This window comes from Dysidea avara, chromosome 3 (genome assembly GCF_963678975.1).
Source record: "Dysidea avara chromosome 3, odDysAvar1.4, whole genome shotgun sequence".
Taxonomy (NCBI): Eukaryota; Metazoa; Porifera; class Demospongiae; order Dictyoceratida; family Dysideidae; genus Dysidea; species Dysidea avara.
The window spans coordinates 28,467,808-28,485,076 of record NC_089274.1 but is presented as its reverse complement, the minus strand read 5'-3'; the positions used below and the strand labels follow the sequence as shown (position 1 = coordinate 28,485,076).

At 39.5% G+C, this 17,269-nt stretch overlaps 1 protein-coding gene across 1 annotated transcript in view; it reads right to left on the bottom strand.

The window, feature by feature from the left end:
- Positions 1-17,269, bottom strand: part of LOC136250621 (ubiquitin conjugation factor E4 A-like) — a 34,132-nt gene that overhangs the window by 16,151 nt on the left and 712 nt on the right. Inside the window, exons 2-4 of the mRNA XM_066042849.1 lie at positions 11,897-12,003; positions 6,858-7,685; positions 5,549-5,804 (exon numbers count right to left, since the gene is read on the bottom strand). Coding sequence (XP_065898921.1) covers positions 5,549-5,804; positions 6,858-7,685; positions 11,897-12,003 — 1,191 coding nt within the window. The remainder of the gene's footprint in view (positions 1-5,548; positions 5,805-6,857; positions 7,686-11,896; positions 12,004-17,269) is intronic.

Here is a 17,269-nt window from a genome sequence, read left to right as displayed (position 1 = left end):
AAGTGGTTGTCTTAAATCCACAAAGGCAGAATATGTAATCCATAAAACATGAGTGTGCTTTACAAAGTTGCTACTGTACAACACATGCATACATACACTTGTATTTACAGAAGCATATTTATACATAACACAGTGTAAATATTTATCTACTTCGTTATTACTAGACAAATGTTATCAACATCATGGGGCAAGCCTGAGTTTGTGAATTATGTAATAAATTAATATGAATGGTGTAAAGATCATTATTGATTTGCATTGTAGTGAATGTGTCTTTGACGTAGGGAATGATCATGAATTTCAAAAGCAGGTGGCAGTGGTTCATTACATGAATGATGAGAAGTGTTTTCACAGCTAACAATAATAACAATAACAATTGGTTTCACTTGCTGGAGTTGAATGAGGAGTGCTTTCAGTCTCCCTTGCTTGTTGAAACATATGTTGGCGTTGTTCAGTACGTCTCCTTCTCATATACTCACAGTGTCTGTGTCTTCTTTCTTTCATCTGATCTGGTGTTTCAGCTTCCCTATGTATTCAATACAGTTCCCTCCTTCGCACAAGCCTATGTTCTCTAGCTTTACTATCATCCATGATCATTCAAGTCGAGACTAATTCAGTGAACGCACATGCAACATAGCACGTGCAGAGCAGTGATCTACGCTGTTAACTTCATCCGTGACATTGACGATGAAAAGTGCAAATAAGGGAGTCCAGTAATCTACGGCATTGACGATGACTAGTACAAATAAGGAAGTACAGTAATCTACGCTGTTAACTTTAACTGCGGATGAACTTGTGGATCGTGATATCTTATGAGTCCTGGTGGGAAATGTTGGTGTCTCCTTCACAGACTGGGTCATTGGTAGAATTCTTCACTTTCTTGCTGGTGTCTGTGCTAAAACTGTCTTCACTGTCCTGTTCTTCATCAAGAGAATAGCAGCATCTTCCAAAGTCCTCCACATCTTTTCTAATGTACTGAATAAAATTAATTGTGTCACATCTTTAACCGCAATAGGGGCAATTGAGTGTTGGATGCTCTCCCTCCCTTTATATTATTATGAACTCTTGGTGGCATTGATGATGACAAGTACAAATAAGGAAGTCCAGTAATCTACGCCGTTAACTTCATCTGTGGAATTGGGGAGCGCGGAATATGGAATAACGGAATTATGGAATAAGCGAAAATCACATTCTAAATATTTTGTTATTGTTTATAGCCTCTATAACGTTTTAATATACATTCCTCACCTCGTAGAGAGTACAATCACGATGGCACCGATCCTTGGGGTGATCTTTAAATAGGATATGTACAAAGATATTCACTCTACAGTAGAACAATCTAACTAAGCTAAACTATTGTTAAATACACTTCACTACATAATCGCTAGAAAACTAGAAGTTCTTTGTGCTATACTTGCTCATACCAGCTGTCACACACGAGCAGCTAGCTAGCTAACTGGCCGGATAATTTAGGACAAAACAATCCACCCCCTGGGTAGCTACCCTGCATGCATGGAATAATCTGACCTTTCTTATAACTCTGTTACCGTTTCCTAAAGTGTTTCAAATATAAATTTGGAGAATAATACTGCTTTCAGCTCCCAACATCAGAGTAGTCTTGCGTGGCCAGACCGCTTTTTTCCGTGTATTGGGTGGGGAAAAAAGGGTCTGGTGCAACTCCAATAGCTGTTTACTTCTGAGCCGTCCCCAGACACTGGGGACGCTAATTGAATAACATTGGCCGCATAGGAGGAGCCGATGACGTCAGTAAGTAAACTCGGGATCTGTTTATCCTTTAAACGAATCTTAATTTGCTCCGATGTCTCTTTTGTAGCGTCTTGAAAGTTCATCCTCATCGTATAACAAGACTCACAACCGGAGCAGGAGTGTAGGAATACTTCACTGTTTTACTGACGTCATGGCACCTCCTTTGTGACCAATGTTATTCAATTAGCGTCACCAGCGTCTGGGGACGGCTCAGAAGTAAACAGCTATTGGAGTTGCACCAGACCCTTTTTTTCCCCACCCAATACACAGAAAAAAGCGGTCTGGCCACACGAGACTAACATCAGAGCTCCAACACTTCGTATATAGCTCTAATAAATTCGGGCAGTTACTCGTGTGTGACAGCTGGTATGAGTAAGTATAGCACAAAGAACTTCTAGTTTTCTAGCGATTGTGTAGTGAAGTGTATTTGATGGTAGTTACATTGTTCTAGAGTGAATATATTTGTACATATCCTATTTAAAGATCGCCCCGAGGATCGGTGCCATCGTGATTGTGTTCTCTACGAGGTGAGGAATGTATATTAAAACGTTATAGAGGCTATAAACAATAACAAAATATTTAGAGTGTGATTTTCGCTTATTCCGTAATTCTGCTATTCCGCGGAATACAGGCTCCCGTGGAATTGACAATTATAGTTAATTTCAGGACATTATCATGTTGTTGTGTGACAATAAAGACTTGTAAGGTTTGTTTCTCATGTTTAATCATGAACTAACCAGTGTAATGAACATTTACACCAAATATGGGGCTTGCTCAAACTTGCCCAAATTATACAATGTAATTATATCATAAGAAAGTCTATTGTATATGTACAGTACAAACGTGGATAATTATCATCCTTCCAGTGTTAACCCTCTCACTGCCACAACCGCCATACGGCAGTTTCAAACCCATAGCATCACATTCTATATACTCTGTAACTTCAGTCAAGTGTTTTAGTAGCCCCTGCACTTATCTTGTAGCGGACACATCCTTAAGTGAATGGGAACAGGGATAACTGGTCTCTCACACGGTTAGATGATGCAATCACCTACTTTTGGAATGTTGATAACAAGCGTTGTAGATGATTCTTAGAAGTGATAATGACATTACCAATGAAGAGAAACAGTAAGGACAGGGATTAGATAGGTTGGAGTGGCATATTGTTACTTTGTACACCTTGAAACAATGACCTCATGCCTGAATACGCATGCGCACTTGCTGAAATAGGTATGGTGTGTAAGTTACAACAGTTTAAAAGCAATAGAATGGAGCCCCTACAAATTTGGCAGTGAGGGGGTCGTAGCTGTGACCATATAAAACAGTACAATGGTACTGTTTAGTAGGTGTCTCACCCAGGCTGCTGGTGGAGCAGATAAATGTAGCCGCACAATCGCATTGACCGACCACAACCCCTAAACAATCAGAACACGCTGCCATGCTCTTAACAATCAGAGACCAAGTCATGACCATACCTCTTAATTATCTAGTTGCAACAAACTGTAATTTTGGTGTAAAAAATTAGAAATGGCTAGCCACACCCCTTTATATACTGCATACTCACTCACGACAATAATCTAATAGAGCAGTTATAGGCATTGAACAGATGGTCAATGTAGGGATTTTCCCATAATTATAGTTACCTTGTGATAGCTACCATCATTCAGGTACCTTGTTTCATTACATTTTGTCACTGGAACCCTATTTCATCTTTAAATTAATTGTACTAGATGGATAATTAAAATATCAAATATCCAGAACTAAATGTAACAGTTGATAACAGAACACTTAATCTTTGGCCCTGAATGCCGCTATAGTGGCTTTGTTCTTAAAAACAAAACATTTTACATAAAATACCAATCTGACATATAACACTTGGACTCCTGTTAATCCGTGTACGGACCACCTATTCGTCTATGGATAGCACTAAACTACTCACAATGAATAGATCCACAATATTATATGACTTTTATTTCTTCTATCTACTGTGACAGGTAGTATCATTGTAATTACCATCTTTGGAACAACCAAAATTTCTTTCCAATGGAGATTTGCCTTAAATCACAATTGATCATGCTACAACGTTTGGATAAAGAAAATGGCTGTTCACCACAGAGTAATGCAGTCCAAGCCTTTTATTCATTGGATATTCCGTTTACGAGATATATGCATTTGAATACATGCATGTTGTAAGAGCCACTATAGTGGCATTCGTGTTTAACAAAACACTTTATTTAATTAACTTTGTGGCCAAAGGAATACTAGAAGCCATGGAATGTTAATTGACAGTACTAGAATTGATACAAAAAATACTATTATTTGGCTTATGCTCAGCCACAAGTCTATAAAGTTCATTAAGTACATGTAGCATGGATGGTAATAAATGCCTCTTCTCTTCAGGGGCACTCAAATGCTGTTATACATTGCTAATAAGGTAAACCATTGAGCAGATAGGAGCAGCAGTGTAGTCATGCACGCTAAGCTATAGTCATTGTGGGCTGAAAACTAGGCATTGAGTAGCTGTAGTCTATATTACAGTCACTCTTAACAACTTATACTAGACAGATGCTAACAGCATCGTGGGGTGAGCCTGAGTGTATATTTTTGAAGTATTGATGGCAATGAAAACTACTGAAACATTATGGAGGAGAGTATCTAAGAATCAATATAGCATGTGCAAAATCACTAGGTATACATCTGCAAAGCTTTTATTGATGGTATGATAGGTGTTGATAAGGTCAAGTCTTTGATCTGCTACTTTAACCACTTCTTTTCATGTCATTGCATATAGCTATTCACGGTTTCTATGCCTTCTCCTTTCTCTCTTCAGGAGTTTCTGCATCCCTTCTGAGCCTGTACTGCTCCCTCCTACATCTAAGACATTCCTCTGTATCCATTCAATAGTTACACGTGGCCAGACACCACTCACATGGCATAACAGTAATCTACACCGATAACTCTCGTGATATGAACCATTACACATACCAAATATGGCTAAGCAGTGGTCTACGCCGTTAACTTCCGTGAAATGAACCATTACACATACCAAATATGGCTAAGCAGTAATCTACGACGTTAACTCCTCCGTGAAATGAACCATTACACATACCAAATATGGCTAACCAGAAATCTACGCATTAAATCCCGTTAACTTCTCCGTGAAATGAATCATTACACATAAGGTAAATGCGGGTATTTCCGGACAGCGTACAATTCCGGACACTTTGGTACCTTTATCAAGCTAGCCGAGGAACGAAACAACGGATTGCCTTGAAATTTCTGCTGTGAATAGCTATTCTTATAGGGATTATAAAAATCGAAAAGTGTGTTCTAGTTGATTCATTCTTGGGTGCTATACACGAAGTGTCCGGAATTGTGCGCTGTCTGGAAATACCCGCATTTACCTTAACAAATATGGCTAAGCAGTAATCTACGCGTTAAATCCTCCGTGGAATGGACGATTACACGCATTTGTATGGACTACGCACACCGTATAAGGAGAATGGTCTGGAAGCACGCGTAAGGTATCCGCTTTATATCGTAATTTATTGTAAACGTGTCCATTACACCGCTGACTCCCTAGTGTGGGGCTCGCTCAGGCTCGCCCCAATAATCCAAAAATTTCAAAGTGTACTGCATAGCTCATCTATAGATGGTATGCAAAGAAAAGTACCCCCAACCAACTAGATGTACATGCAATTTTATGCATCATGGTTCCCTCTCATTTGGACAAACCTTGTAAGTACTATTTCAAACAGGCACAGAGTATACTATTAGTTATTACCTGCACAGTCTGGTGGTCTGCTCATTTTGACATGTCCAATAAATTTGATCACTTTTCCTCCACACTCCTCATCACTGTGTGACTGTGAAGGCAGACAATACTTCAGGTCTACACCACTTAGTTGAGGACTATCACTACCACAAAATGGAGCTGCGAGTCGTGATATCACCCAGGTCAAGTTGAGAAAGAAACCATCGCTAGCCAAATTACCAAAATTTGTTACAATTGAAGTCACAGGATCTACAAATTCTGCCATCTACAGTAAATCACATGCACCAAAAACTTGGATGATAACAATAACAATATGCACATGCTAGTATAAAGATACAGACATGCGATGTGTGTGTGTGTGTGTGTGTGTGTGTGTGTGTGTGTGTGTGTGTGTGTGTGTGTGTGTGTGTGTGTGTGTGTGTGTGTGTGTGTGTGTGTGTGTGTGTGCGTACGTGCATGAGGTTCCAAGGTGCATGAGGCAGCATAGCCAAGTGGCTAGAGTAATGGCCTGGTAATTGAAAGGTTCCAGGTTTGATGCCCGATTATGCCAATTTGATGCTGCTGTTGTTTTCTTGAGCAAGAAACTTTACTTACACTGCTCCAGTCTACCCAGCTGTATATTCATAATTGGGGACCTGGTGTCATCTGAGAAAGCAGCCTACCCAGTTGTAACATCAATGGGTACCTAGTGCTTACTGGGAAAGCAAATACCCAACTGTCCTTATCTCACTTCGCAGTGTTGGGGTCATTGTGGACTTTAGGCTCCACGACCTCTCTTTGTGAGATCTGGACAGTCCTCCTACAGGTTACTAGCCCTACCCCATGACGATTTGCCTACACAAGGCTCAAGTGCCTGAGTGATGCACAGGAATCCCAGTGCTAGTTCCCTGGGCGGCAATGGCTGTGTTTTGCATGACTGACATAAGCTTTGTGTGCATGTGCATGTGTGTGTGTGTGTGTGTGTGTGTGTGTGTGTGTGTGTGCGTGTGTGCGTGCGTGCGTGTGTGTGTGCGTGTGAGAGCAATCATGAATAGATTATATACTTGAGGTAGAGCGCTTAAACTTTGAATATAGCAAAAGCCAAAGGGTTTTCATGGCTAAGTAGTACTTTGTGCTGTCTTTGGATCAGAAAATGACATGAAATTAACTAGATGGTTATCCTACAGTATTACAAGGCTACAGTACCATTACAGCAATCTACATGGTAGCCATGGTACCATGGTATCACAGTTAACCAATAGCCAGTACATGGTATCACAGCCTACATGGCTATCTAAATGGTATGTATACAAAGTTTATAAAATACTAGTGTACGTACCTTTGTTCGATCAACATTATGGCTACAGCACTCAACGATCCATTCAATCATTTTCAACTTTGTCATTTGTCCAGCCTTGAACATCCCACGTACTATCTTTACAAGACTGTCAATGTACACTCTCATCTTGTCTTGTAGACTTGACACTATAATGCCTATTGACTCTTTGGACAACAGGACAGGATTATCAAATGTCATTGGCTGCTTGAGTGGATTAGATGGGCAACAAGAAATTGAGAACATTCTTCCAATAAATGAAGCTGACTCAAATGATTTTCCAGACACTGGATGTGGTGGAAACCAAAATGGCATGTTCACTAATATTGAGGCTACACGAGGCTCGCCAGCAAGAAACTCAACAGTTTTGATGATAGTGAAGGTTTGATTTCCTGACAGTGAAAAGTTCGGGTCACTCATTGCCTGATACAGCTGTTGAAATACTGGAACAAACAAACCCTGTAAAACGGCCTCATCTAACTGAAGTATAATTTGTGAGAAGAATTCAGTTGGCACTTGGGTTTTATCATTAGTGAATGCACTGTGGAAGGCCATCATAAAATCTGACAATGGGTTAGCTATGGAGAACATCTCTGATGTGCTCAGACAAATAACAGCATAGTTGATGATCAATTTTCTACTCCAGTCAGCTAGAGCAACTTTCTTTGGATCTCCTTGTTCTAACATGGACCTGGCATAGCAGAAAGCCAAGTACCTGATAACAGATTTCTCAGTGGCTTGCTGTACACTATATAATGGATGTAAATCCTTCTTTGAACTACTGTGTAAACATTGTCTTGGGTCTGCTATTTGTAATCTCTCCAGCAATGCCTACAGCAAACAATAGCGAGTCACAAAGTAAAAATGCACACGTGCACACAAATGTTCATGGCCACCCCCCTCCAACCTTCACCTCAGATTTGTGTGTCACCATCTTTATAAACCAGGCATGCATCACCCACAGTAACATAGCCTCAAGCCTACTGTGAATGCTTCCTGAAATCGAATTGGGAAAATCATGTGTCTGTGTATGGACAATAAAATTTCAGGCTAAATGAAGGATATAACGGAATAACAATGTAAGTTTTCTTTCAATGCATTTATCATGTCCACTTGCAACATGTCTCTGAATACACTATTGTACATGAAAGTTTCCAAAATGTCATACAGTGTTTTATAAGTGAAAAATCATTTTAGTGCATGTGCTATCATGTATGTACAATGAAGCACTTCAACACAGTTGGTTATGAACTGTTCCATACTGAAAATGTAGTTCCAAGCATCGGCTAAAGAACTAGAGGTAGTTGTGTGTTTAACATGTAATTATTTAAATAAACAGATATTATTTAGCAACTAGTTGTACCCGCACAAAATACGCTTGTTGCTAAGACCTACTATTGTGTGAATATACTAATTAGTAATCACCATCATCACATATCGACAAAGACATGATTCAGTATACAATATTTGATGTGCATGCATGATTCTACAGTGGTGTGTTGCTCTTTTTGAGTGACAAACAAAAGTCACAATTGGGATGGTGTTGTCAGTGTGTGTTCTATTAGAGCAACTGAATTGAGTTCCATTTCTTCATCCTAGTCAAGGTACTGTGTGTATGGGACTGCTGTGTTGTTGTGTTGTATTCATTACTTTTGTTCTGCGGTGATGTGTATAAGAGAATGAAGATTAAGCCATTACCGATGCAATTTGCAAGATTCTGCCATTGACTTGGCCTTTTCCCACACTTTGGAACTGGAATTGTAATTCTTATTTGTGTGTACTACTTAAATTCTTTGCTGTTTATTTATTGCATAGCAAAGTGTGTATATAATGTTGTATTCAACTTAATTGGCTGTAAGCAAGAAGGTATACTTATCAGCACTGATAGGGTGTTCAAGTGACACAATGCTCCTCAAGTAAGATGTGTCTTGCTTTGAGTTGAAAGGGTATCAGCATAGCCCAAGAGTATCCTTCATAATTATGTAGAGTGGTTGTTCAATTAGAGTATTTGGTCACCTGGCAAGATTGATGTGTGTTCTATTAGAGTAATCTTCCTCTCAGCAAAATGTGATTGTGAAAGTGTGGGTGTATTGCTCAAGCAAATACGTGTGATCTGGACTGTTTCCGTCTCCCTTGCACTAGTGTAGACAGAGACTGGTAATCTTCCATTTTCGGTCTGTCTATATTAAATCCCTGACCTGCTTGTCTTCATGTCACAGTAGCTACTTCGTCTAGCCGCGCACAGCAGTGTAGGGCTAAGGACATGAATATCTATCCTTGTAGTGGGCTGGACAGCGCAGCAGGGTGCAGAGTGTATATTGCCGGCAAGTCTTTCTTGTGTAGTCTCTATCGCTGCCTGTTGGGAGTGATCATTGCTTGTAGACTTGCCACATCACTATGGAACTCTCCTTTTATACTTGTGGGTGTGTTTGCCAGATGACACCATACACACCAGATCACATGATGTATTCTTCAATGTGATTGGTTAAATCATGAAAAAGTACAGTGTAATTGATCCTATCTTATTGTAAGCTTTTAGATAGTTAAACCATGACGTCATATGATTTCTATTAGCAACGCGTGTATACTGGAACGCTGTATACACGTATCGTAAACTTGTAATGGCCATTAACAGTGATAAGTATCTCAAAACCAAGGTTAGCACGTAATGATAGACATGAAAACCACCTTATGACACACTGATTTGGGCGGGTAGTTGGTCTAGTGAGTTTGAAGCAAATCGGAGGAAAAAACTGGGAGGAGCTTTAAAAAAACCTTTGGAAGAACCTCAATTTCTTCATTTTCCCATCTGGCAATGACAGGGCAGAGTAACACCTAACACTGGGACAAGGTGGGGAAAGGGCTACACAGTAGAACTCCCCAGAGAGTTTTGGATGAATTCATATATTCTTCTGGTAGCAATGGCAGTTTTTAGGTGAATTTCCGTAGTCAAACGAATCGCCATCAAACCCAGTTCAAAAGATTCGCCTCCTGTTGAAGATTAGAATGGTACCAATCCGAAACGAATACAAAGGAACAGCGCCCGAAAACAGTTGGAGAATTATTATATAGATTAAGTAGCAATTTTTTTTTCTAAATTTACTAGTTCAAAATAATTAGAACCATAATTTCAACTTGTGTTTAAAGTGCTTTACTTTCTCATACTTCATGTACAACAATGACATAGTCAAGTACGACTACCATTTCATAATTTGTCAACATGAAGAACAAGACATGCAAAAGCCCTAATCTCTCCAGTGTAGGGTATCTCATATTCCAGGAGTTTATTTGCTTACTGCAGTTGCTAAAAGGTTAGTAAGTGCCATACATTGGGAATAATTCATGGCAGAAAATATTCATGAATGGTCTATCCTTTTCTCATTCATGAGAAAATGTTTGCAATTTATTGTTTTAGGAATTAGGCACATGCATACAATTGATCATTAATGTATGCATGTGATCAATTGTATGTCAGTCCTGAGCATACAATTGATCATTAAATTGTATTGATTGTAAATGACTGTGATGTGTCGCATGGATGGCTGATTTGTGGCAAGGAATTAGCAGGTAATGTTCACGATACTAAGCAGTGAATAGACACACCATAGTGAATCAGCTACTAAAGTATTTGCCCTACTTCTCTTGAGTAATACTGGTTTACTTTCACTGTCACGTAAATACTGATATTTGCATCTCTTTTCAAATTGCGTGTCATGCGTAACTGTATAGTATTGTGTACATTTAGCATGATGCAAAAACTTAGCATCTTGTGCACGTGGTAATGATCAAAGCCAGTGCTAGTATGATCATACACTCATGCCTTACATGATAATTGTGATATAACACTACTATAAACTAGTCTCGCGTAGCCAGACCCTATTTCTCCGCACGGCGCTTATCGATTGGAAATTATAAGCGCCTGCTCCGAAAGGGTCTGGGGACTCTACAATAGAAAAGTTCTGCCAGCAAATCACCTCTGGATGGGTGAGCGTTGATTGGCCCTAAACCACTTTCAAAAGAGGTGTGGATGACCACAGTTGGCTTCATCATCAGCTAAAGGCAAGGCTTCAGCCTGTTCAGACTCTACAACAAAGGTAAAAGAGCTGACGAGTGTCTGATATGCACAATCTCACCTCCATGCAGACAGCTTGAGCAAAGAAAATGGCAGTATGCATAGCTATAATAACTTTTACCTTTCCGGCTTACCGACTACATCTGTTGTTTTCTCTGCGAGTTGCATGCCAGTCTGGAGGCAAAACTGTATATTTCACCTCGCATCTCAGATACGATCACGCTCGTTACAACAAATTTAATAGCTCTTATTCCTTGGTTGTAGAGTCTGAACAGGCTGAAGCCTTGCCTTTAGCTGAGGATGAAGCCAACTGTGGTCATCCACACCTCTATTGAAAGTGGTCTAGGGCCAATCAACGCTCACCCATCCAGGTGATTTGCTGGCAGAACTTTTCTATTGTAGAGTCTTCGGAGCAGGCGCTTATAATTTCCAATCGATAAGCGCCGTGCGGAGAAATAGGGTCTGGCTACGTGAGACTAACTATAAACCTGAGTAAAATTATTCCCACTTAAAATTTTAACCATATGAGCGCAGAACTACAGGTTGGAGATTCTAAGCAAGTACAGTAGATATATAAGAAAATATGAAAGAAAATATTAGCAAATGCATCTGAAACTGAGAAATTTGCAAACTTTTCTTCCATGAATGATTCCCAATATACAGTACTAGTGCTATAAATTAGCTAATTTACAAGCATTTTGTTGCATTCATTCAAATCCAGACCATGTAACAACAATTTTAAAACACTTGCAAAGTTACTCAACAAATGGCTGCTGACCCCACATTGTAATAAATCCAGTGACTGGGTGACACTGGCTGGGTGATTGTCACCTAACAAAGGCTATACAACCACACCCTCGGGCCTATGACCCTCAAGCTTGGGTATACAGATTTCAGGAAAATCACTTGGTACATGATACACTTGGTACATGATACAACTATCACTTGTAAATCATAACAAGCTACTTACTTGTTCCATGTTTTCAACTGACAAACACTTAAACTTTCTACTTGACTGCATGTCAACTGTCAGTTGTGGTAGTTGAACAAGATGGTTGGTAGCAGGTACCATATCATCTGTGAATACATTAGAATACAAGCACATTTTTTAATGTACATGTAATTATTACAAAATTTCCTAAAACAGATTCAAGTTTAGTATTTTAGTAAAAGCAGGGCATAGCAGCTAGGTCACATGGTTGACGTATACACCATGTTGAGCACATTGTTATCAAAAATTGTATGTGTCTTTCACGGTAGTCTTTGGTTACATGCTATTAAAGTTGTTTACCATAGCACTAGCTACAGTAAAAAGACTTTTAGTATATAACCAATTATTTTCGTACGTCCATCACGAAACTTGGGTCCAACACCCCGTTCACACACTACCTTCTAACCAGGGTAGAGCACAGCACGACAAGGAGAGGAGGGCTGGCATGGGATTGGATACAGTGTGAATGCATTCTAAGCTGGCCAACAACATGACTTGCTTCTGTTGGCCACATAGAGAGTATACTCCCCTAAAACCAAGGTCTAAAACTTTTCTTCAAAAATGGCTACAACGTACTGTAGATTTTGCAACAGTTACGCTCGAATGACGCATTAATATTACTGGCAAAAGGAGCACCCACTAGCTTAAACATGGTAGCTATAACATTGTACGACATATTTCAGCTGGTTCTATGCTTCCTCGTAACAATTCTTGCTTTTTTCCTTTTAATGTTTTTCTTCTAGCTCAGAGACGTGTGGGTGGAAGGGAGTGCCATTAGGGCCGGTTAAATATTTTTAAAATATATATATATATATATCAAGACACACGGTAGTGTGTCGTGCGGCCCAAGAAGCCGGTGCGCCACACCGTGAGTATATTGACAGGAAGAACGAAAACGTCATTTTCACACCTTTGTATCTCGGTGATCACTTATCTGATTGGAACCAAATTTGCTACACAGTTGCCCGCCAGCCAAGGGAGTCTACATTCCAAATTTGAAGGAAATCGCTCCAGCCATTTCCGAGATACGAGCTGCCAAAGTTTCGTTTTTTTTTTCTTCGTTTTTTTTTTTCTTCTTCGTCTTTTCGCACACTTGCAAAAATTGTTGTAACAAGCAAACGCGTACTCCGATCGCCTTGAAATTTGGCACACAGAAAGGGAGTCCAAAGGCGAATCCTAGCATCAAATTTGGTACAAATCCGATGAATGGTTCAGGAGTTATGACCGATTATTCACGTAAAACAAGATCGATTTGTTGTCACGCCTACAGGGTAAACCGCTTCATGGAATCAGTTGAAAATTGCTATGTAGATGGAGTAACCATCGTAGGAGTGCCTTTTGGTGGTTTGAAAGGAATCGAGATAAAGACCACGGAGATATGACACAAAACCCAACCTGTGTCACAATTACGCGATCGATTTTTATGAATAAAAAAGTATTAGTTTTCACGCCTACTAGGCAAACCGCTTACAGCAATGAGCTGAAAATCGGTGTATAGCTGGAATAATCTTCATTGAAAGTCCTTGCAGTAGTACAGAAGAATCGGATTACAAACCACTGAGTTATGATTCGAAAGCCAACTCCGTGTAGCAAATGCGAGATCGAGATACTCTAATAGAACAGTCACCCTAATAGAGCATTAGGATAATTTATTTATTCCATTATAGAATTTTATTACATCACAAGTTATTCTGTAGGGAGTTCAGCTGCAAACAGTTAATCTTATAGACAGTTCAGCAAGAAGACAGTCACCATGTGGAGAGTTAAGCAAATATATCACTATAGAGATTCAGAACATTACAAGTCATACTGAAGAAAGTTCAGCTATAAACAAGTCATGCACTGTGTAGAGAATTCAGCTACAATTAAGTCACTCTCTAGAGAATTCAGTTACACAGAATTCAGCTACACACAAGTCACTGTGGAGAGAGTTCAGCTACAAACAAATTACCCTTTAGAGTGATCAGCTACAAACAAAACACTTTGCAGGGTGTTCAGCTGCAACAAATCAACCTTTAGAGCGATCAGCAATGAACAAATCAACACAAATCTACCTGTAGAGAGATAAGCTAGAAACAAATCACCCTGTTGAGAGTTCAGCTACAAAAAATCACCCTGTAGAGACATCAGCTAGAAACTAGACACAATGTAAGGAGTTCAGCTACAAGCAATCACCCTGTAGAGAGTTCAGCTAAAACAAATCAACCTGCAGAGAAATCAGCTACAGACAAATCACCTTATAGACAGTTCCGCTACAAACAGATTACATGTAGAGAGATCGGCTACAAACAAATCAACCTGCAGAGAGATCAGCTACACACAAATCAACTTGTAGAGAGATCAGCTACAAACAAATCACCCTGTAGGGAGATCAGCTAGAAACTACACACAATGTAAGGAGTTCAGCTAAAAACAAATCACCCTGAAGAGAGGTCAGCTACAAAAAATCACCCTGTAGAGATATCAGCTAGAAACAAATCACCCTGAAGAGAGGTCAGCTATAAAATAAAACCTTGTAGAGAAATCAACTACAAAAAAAAACATTTTGCAGAGAGTTCAGCTACAAACAAATCAACCTTTAGAGCGATCAGCAACAAACAAATCAACCTGTAGAGAGATAAGCTAGAAACAAATCACCCTGTAGAGAGTTCAGCTAAAACAAATCAATCTGCAGAGAGATCAGCTACAAACAAATTACCCTATAGAGAGATCAGCTACAGACAAATCACCTTATAGAGAGTTCCGCTACAAACAGATTACATGTAGAGAGATCGGCTACAAACATATCAACCTGCAGAGAGATCAGCTACACACAAATCAACTTGTAGAGAGATCAGCTACAAACAAATCACCCTGTAGGGAGATCAGCTAGAAACTACACACAATGTAAGGAGTTCAGCTAAAAACAAATCACCCTGTAGAGAGTTCAGCTAAAACAAATCAACCTGCAGAGAGATCAGCTACAAACAAATCACCTTATAGATAGTTCAGCTACAAACAAATTACCTTGTAGAGAGATCGGCCACAAACAAATCAACCTGCAGAGAGATCAGCTACACACAATTCAACTTGTAGAGAGATCAGCTACATACAAATCACCCTGTAGAGAGATCAGCTAGAAACTAGACACAATGTAAGGAGTTCAGCTACAAGCAAATCACCGTGTAGAGAGTTCAGCTACAAACAAACCAACCTGTAGAGCGATCAGCTAGAAACAAATCACCCTGAAGAGAGGTCAGCTACAAAAAATCACCCTGTAGAGATATCAGCTAGAAACAAATCACCCTGAAGAGAGGTCAGCTACAAAAAATCACCTTGTAGAGAGATCAACTACAAACAAAACATTCTGCAGAGAGTTCAGCTACAAACAAATCAACCTTTAGAGCGATCAGCAACAAACAAATCAACCTGTAGAGAAACAAATCAACCTGCAGAGTTATCAGCTACAAACAAATCAGCTTGTAGAGAGATCAGTTACACACAAATCAACCTGTACAGAGATAAGCTAAAAACAAATCAGAGTTCAGCTAAAACAAATCAATCTGCAGAGAGATTAGCTACATACAAATCATCTTATAGATAGTTCAGCTACAAACAAATTACCTTGTAGAGAGATCAGCTACAAACAAATCACCCTGCAGAGAGATCAGCTACACACAAATCAACTTGTATAGAGATCAGCTACAAACAAATCACCCTGTAGAGAGATCAGCTGGAAACTACACACAATGTAAGGAGTTCAGCTACAAACAAATCACCCTGTAGAGAGATCAGCTACAAACTAGACACAAAGTAAGGAGTTCAGCTACAAGCAAGTTACCCTGTAGAGAGTTCATCTACAAGCAAATCAACCTACAGAGCAATCAGCTAGAAACAAATCACCCTGAAGAGAGGTCAGCTACAAAACATCACCCTGTAGAGAGATCAGCTAGAAACAAATCACCCTGAAGAGAGGTCAGCTACAAAAAAATCACTCTGTAGAGAGATCAGCTAGAAACAAATCACCCTGAAGAGAGGTCAGCTACAAACAAAACACTTTGCAGAGAATTCAGCTACAAACAAATCAGCTTGTAAAGAGATCAGTTACACACAAATCAACCTGTAGAGAGATAAACTAGAAACAAATCACCCTGTAGAGAGTTCAGCTACAAGCAAAACACCCTGTAGAGAGTTCAGCAACAAAGAAACCACCATGTAGAGAGTTCAGCTGCAAACAAATCACCTTATAGAGAGTTCAGCTACAAACAAATCACCCTGTAGAAAGATCAGCTAGAAACTAGACACAATCTAAGGAGTTCAGCTACAAGCAAATCACCCTTTAGTGAGTTCAGCTACAAACAAATCAACTTGCAGTGAGATCACCTACAAAAAAGCACCTTGTACAGAGTTCAGCTACAAACAAATTACCCAGTAGAGAGATCGGCTACAAACAAATCAACCTGTAGAATGATCAGCTACACACAAATCAACTTGTAGAGAGATCAGCTACAAACAAATCACCCTGTAGAGAGATCAGCTAGAAACTAGACACAATGTAAGGAGTTCAGCTACAAAGAAACCATCATGTAGACAGTTCAGCTGCAAACAAATCACCCTGCAGAGAGTTCAGCTACAAAAAAATCACCCTGTAGAGAGTTCAGCTAGACGAAGTCACCTTATAGAGAGTTCAGCTACAAAGAAACCATCATGTAGAGAGTTCGGCTACAAAGACACCACCATGTAGAGAGTTTAGCTGCAAACAAATCACCTGTAGAGAGTTCAGCTAGAAACAAAATACCCTGTAGAGAGACCAGCTAGAAGAGGTTACCTTGTAGAGAGTTCAGCTACAAAGAAACCATCCTGTATATAGTTCAGCTACATTTCAAGTCACTCAGTAGAGAGATCAGCTGCAAAAAAATATCCTGTGGGCATAATGGGCATGTAATAAATATATGTATATAATTTGTATAATTACTAAAAATAATTGAAGTACTAAAATTCTTCTTTAAGTTCTTTGTCTTCTTCCTGTAGTAAAGAAAAAAACACATGGGTTAAAAAAGCCCCAAAGCCAGCCATAGGCCGGCTTTGCAGTATACAAATACAAAAAGAAGTGATATCTAATCAAAAACAGCCAAGCTGTAAAAAAGGTGTGGCCCCCAAAAAGGCCATGGTGAAAAAAGATGTGAAATCCAAGGTGGCGGCCAAGAAATGGCTGTGATGGTAGGTTAATGGTTACATTTTAATAACGACAATTCAGGTGAATTTTGTGCCGCTTGGTCTTGGCAACAAATTCACCTGAATTGTTGTTATTAAAATGTAACCATTAACCTACCATCACAGCCATTTCTTGGCCGCCACCTTGGATTTCACATC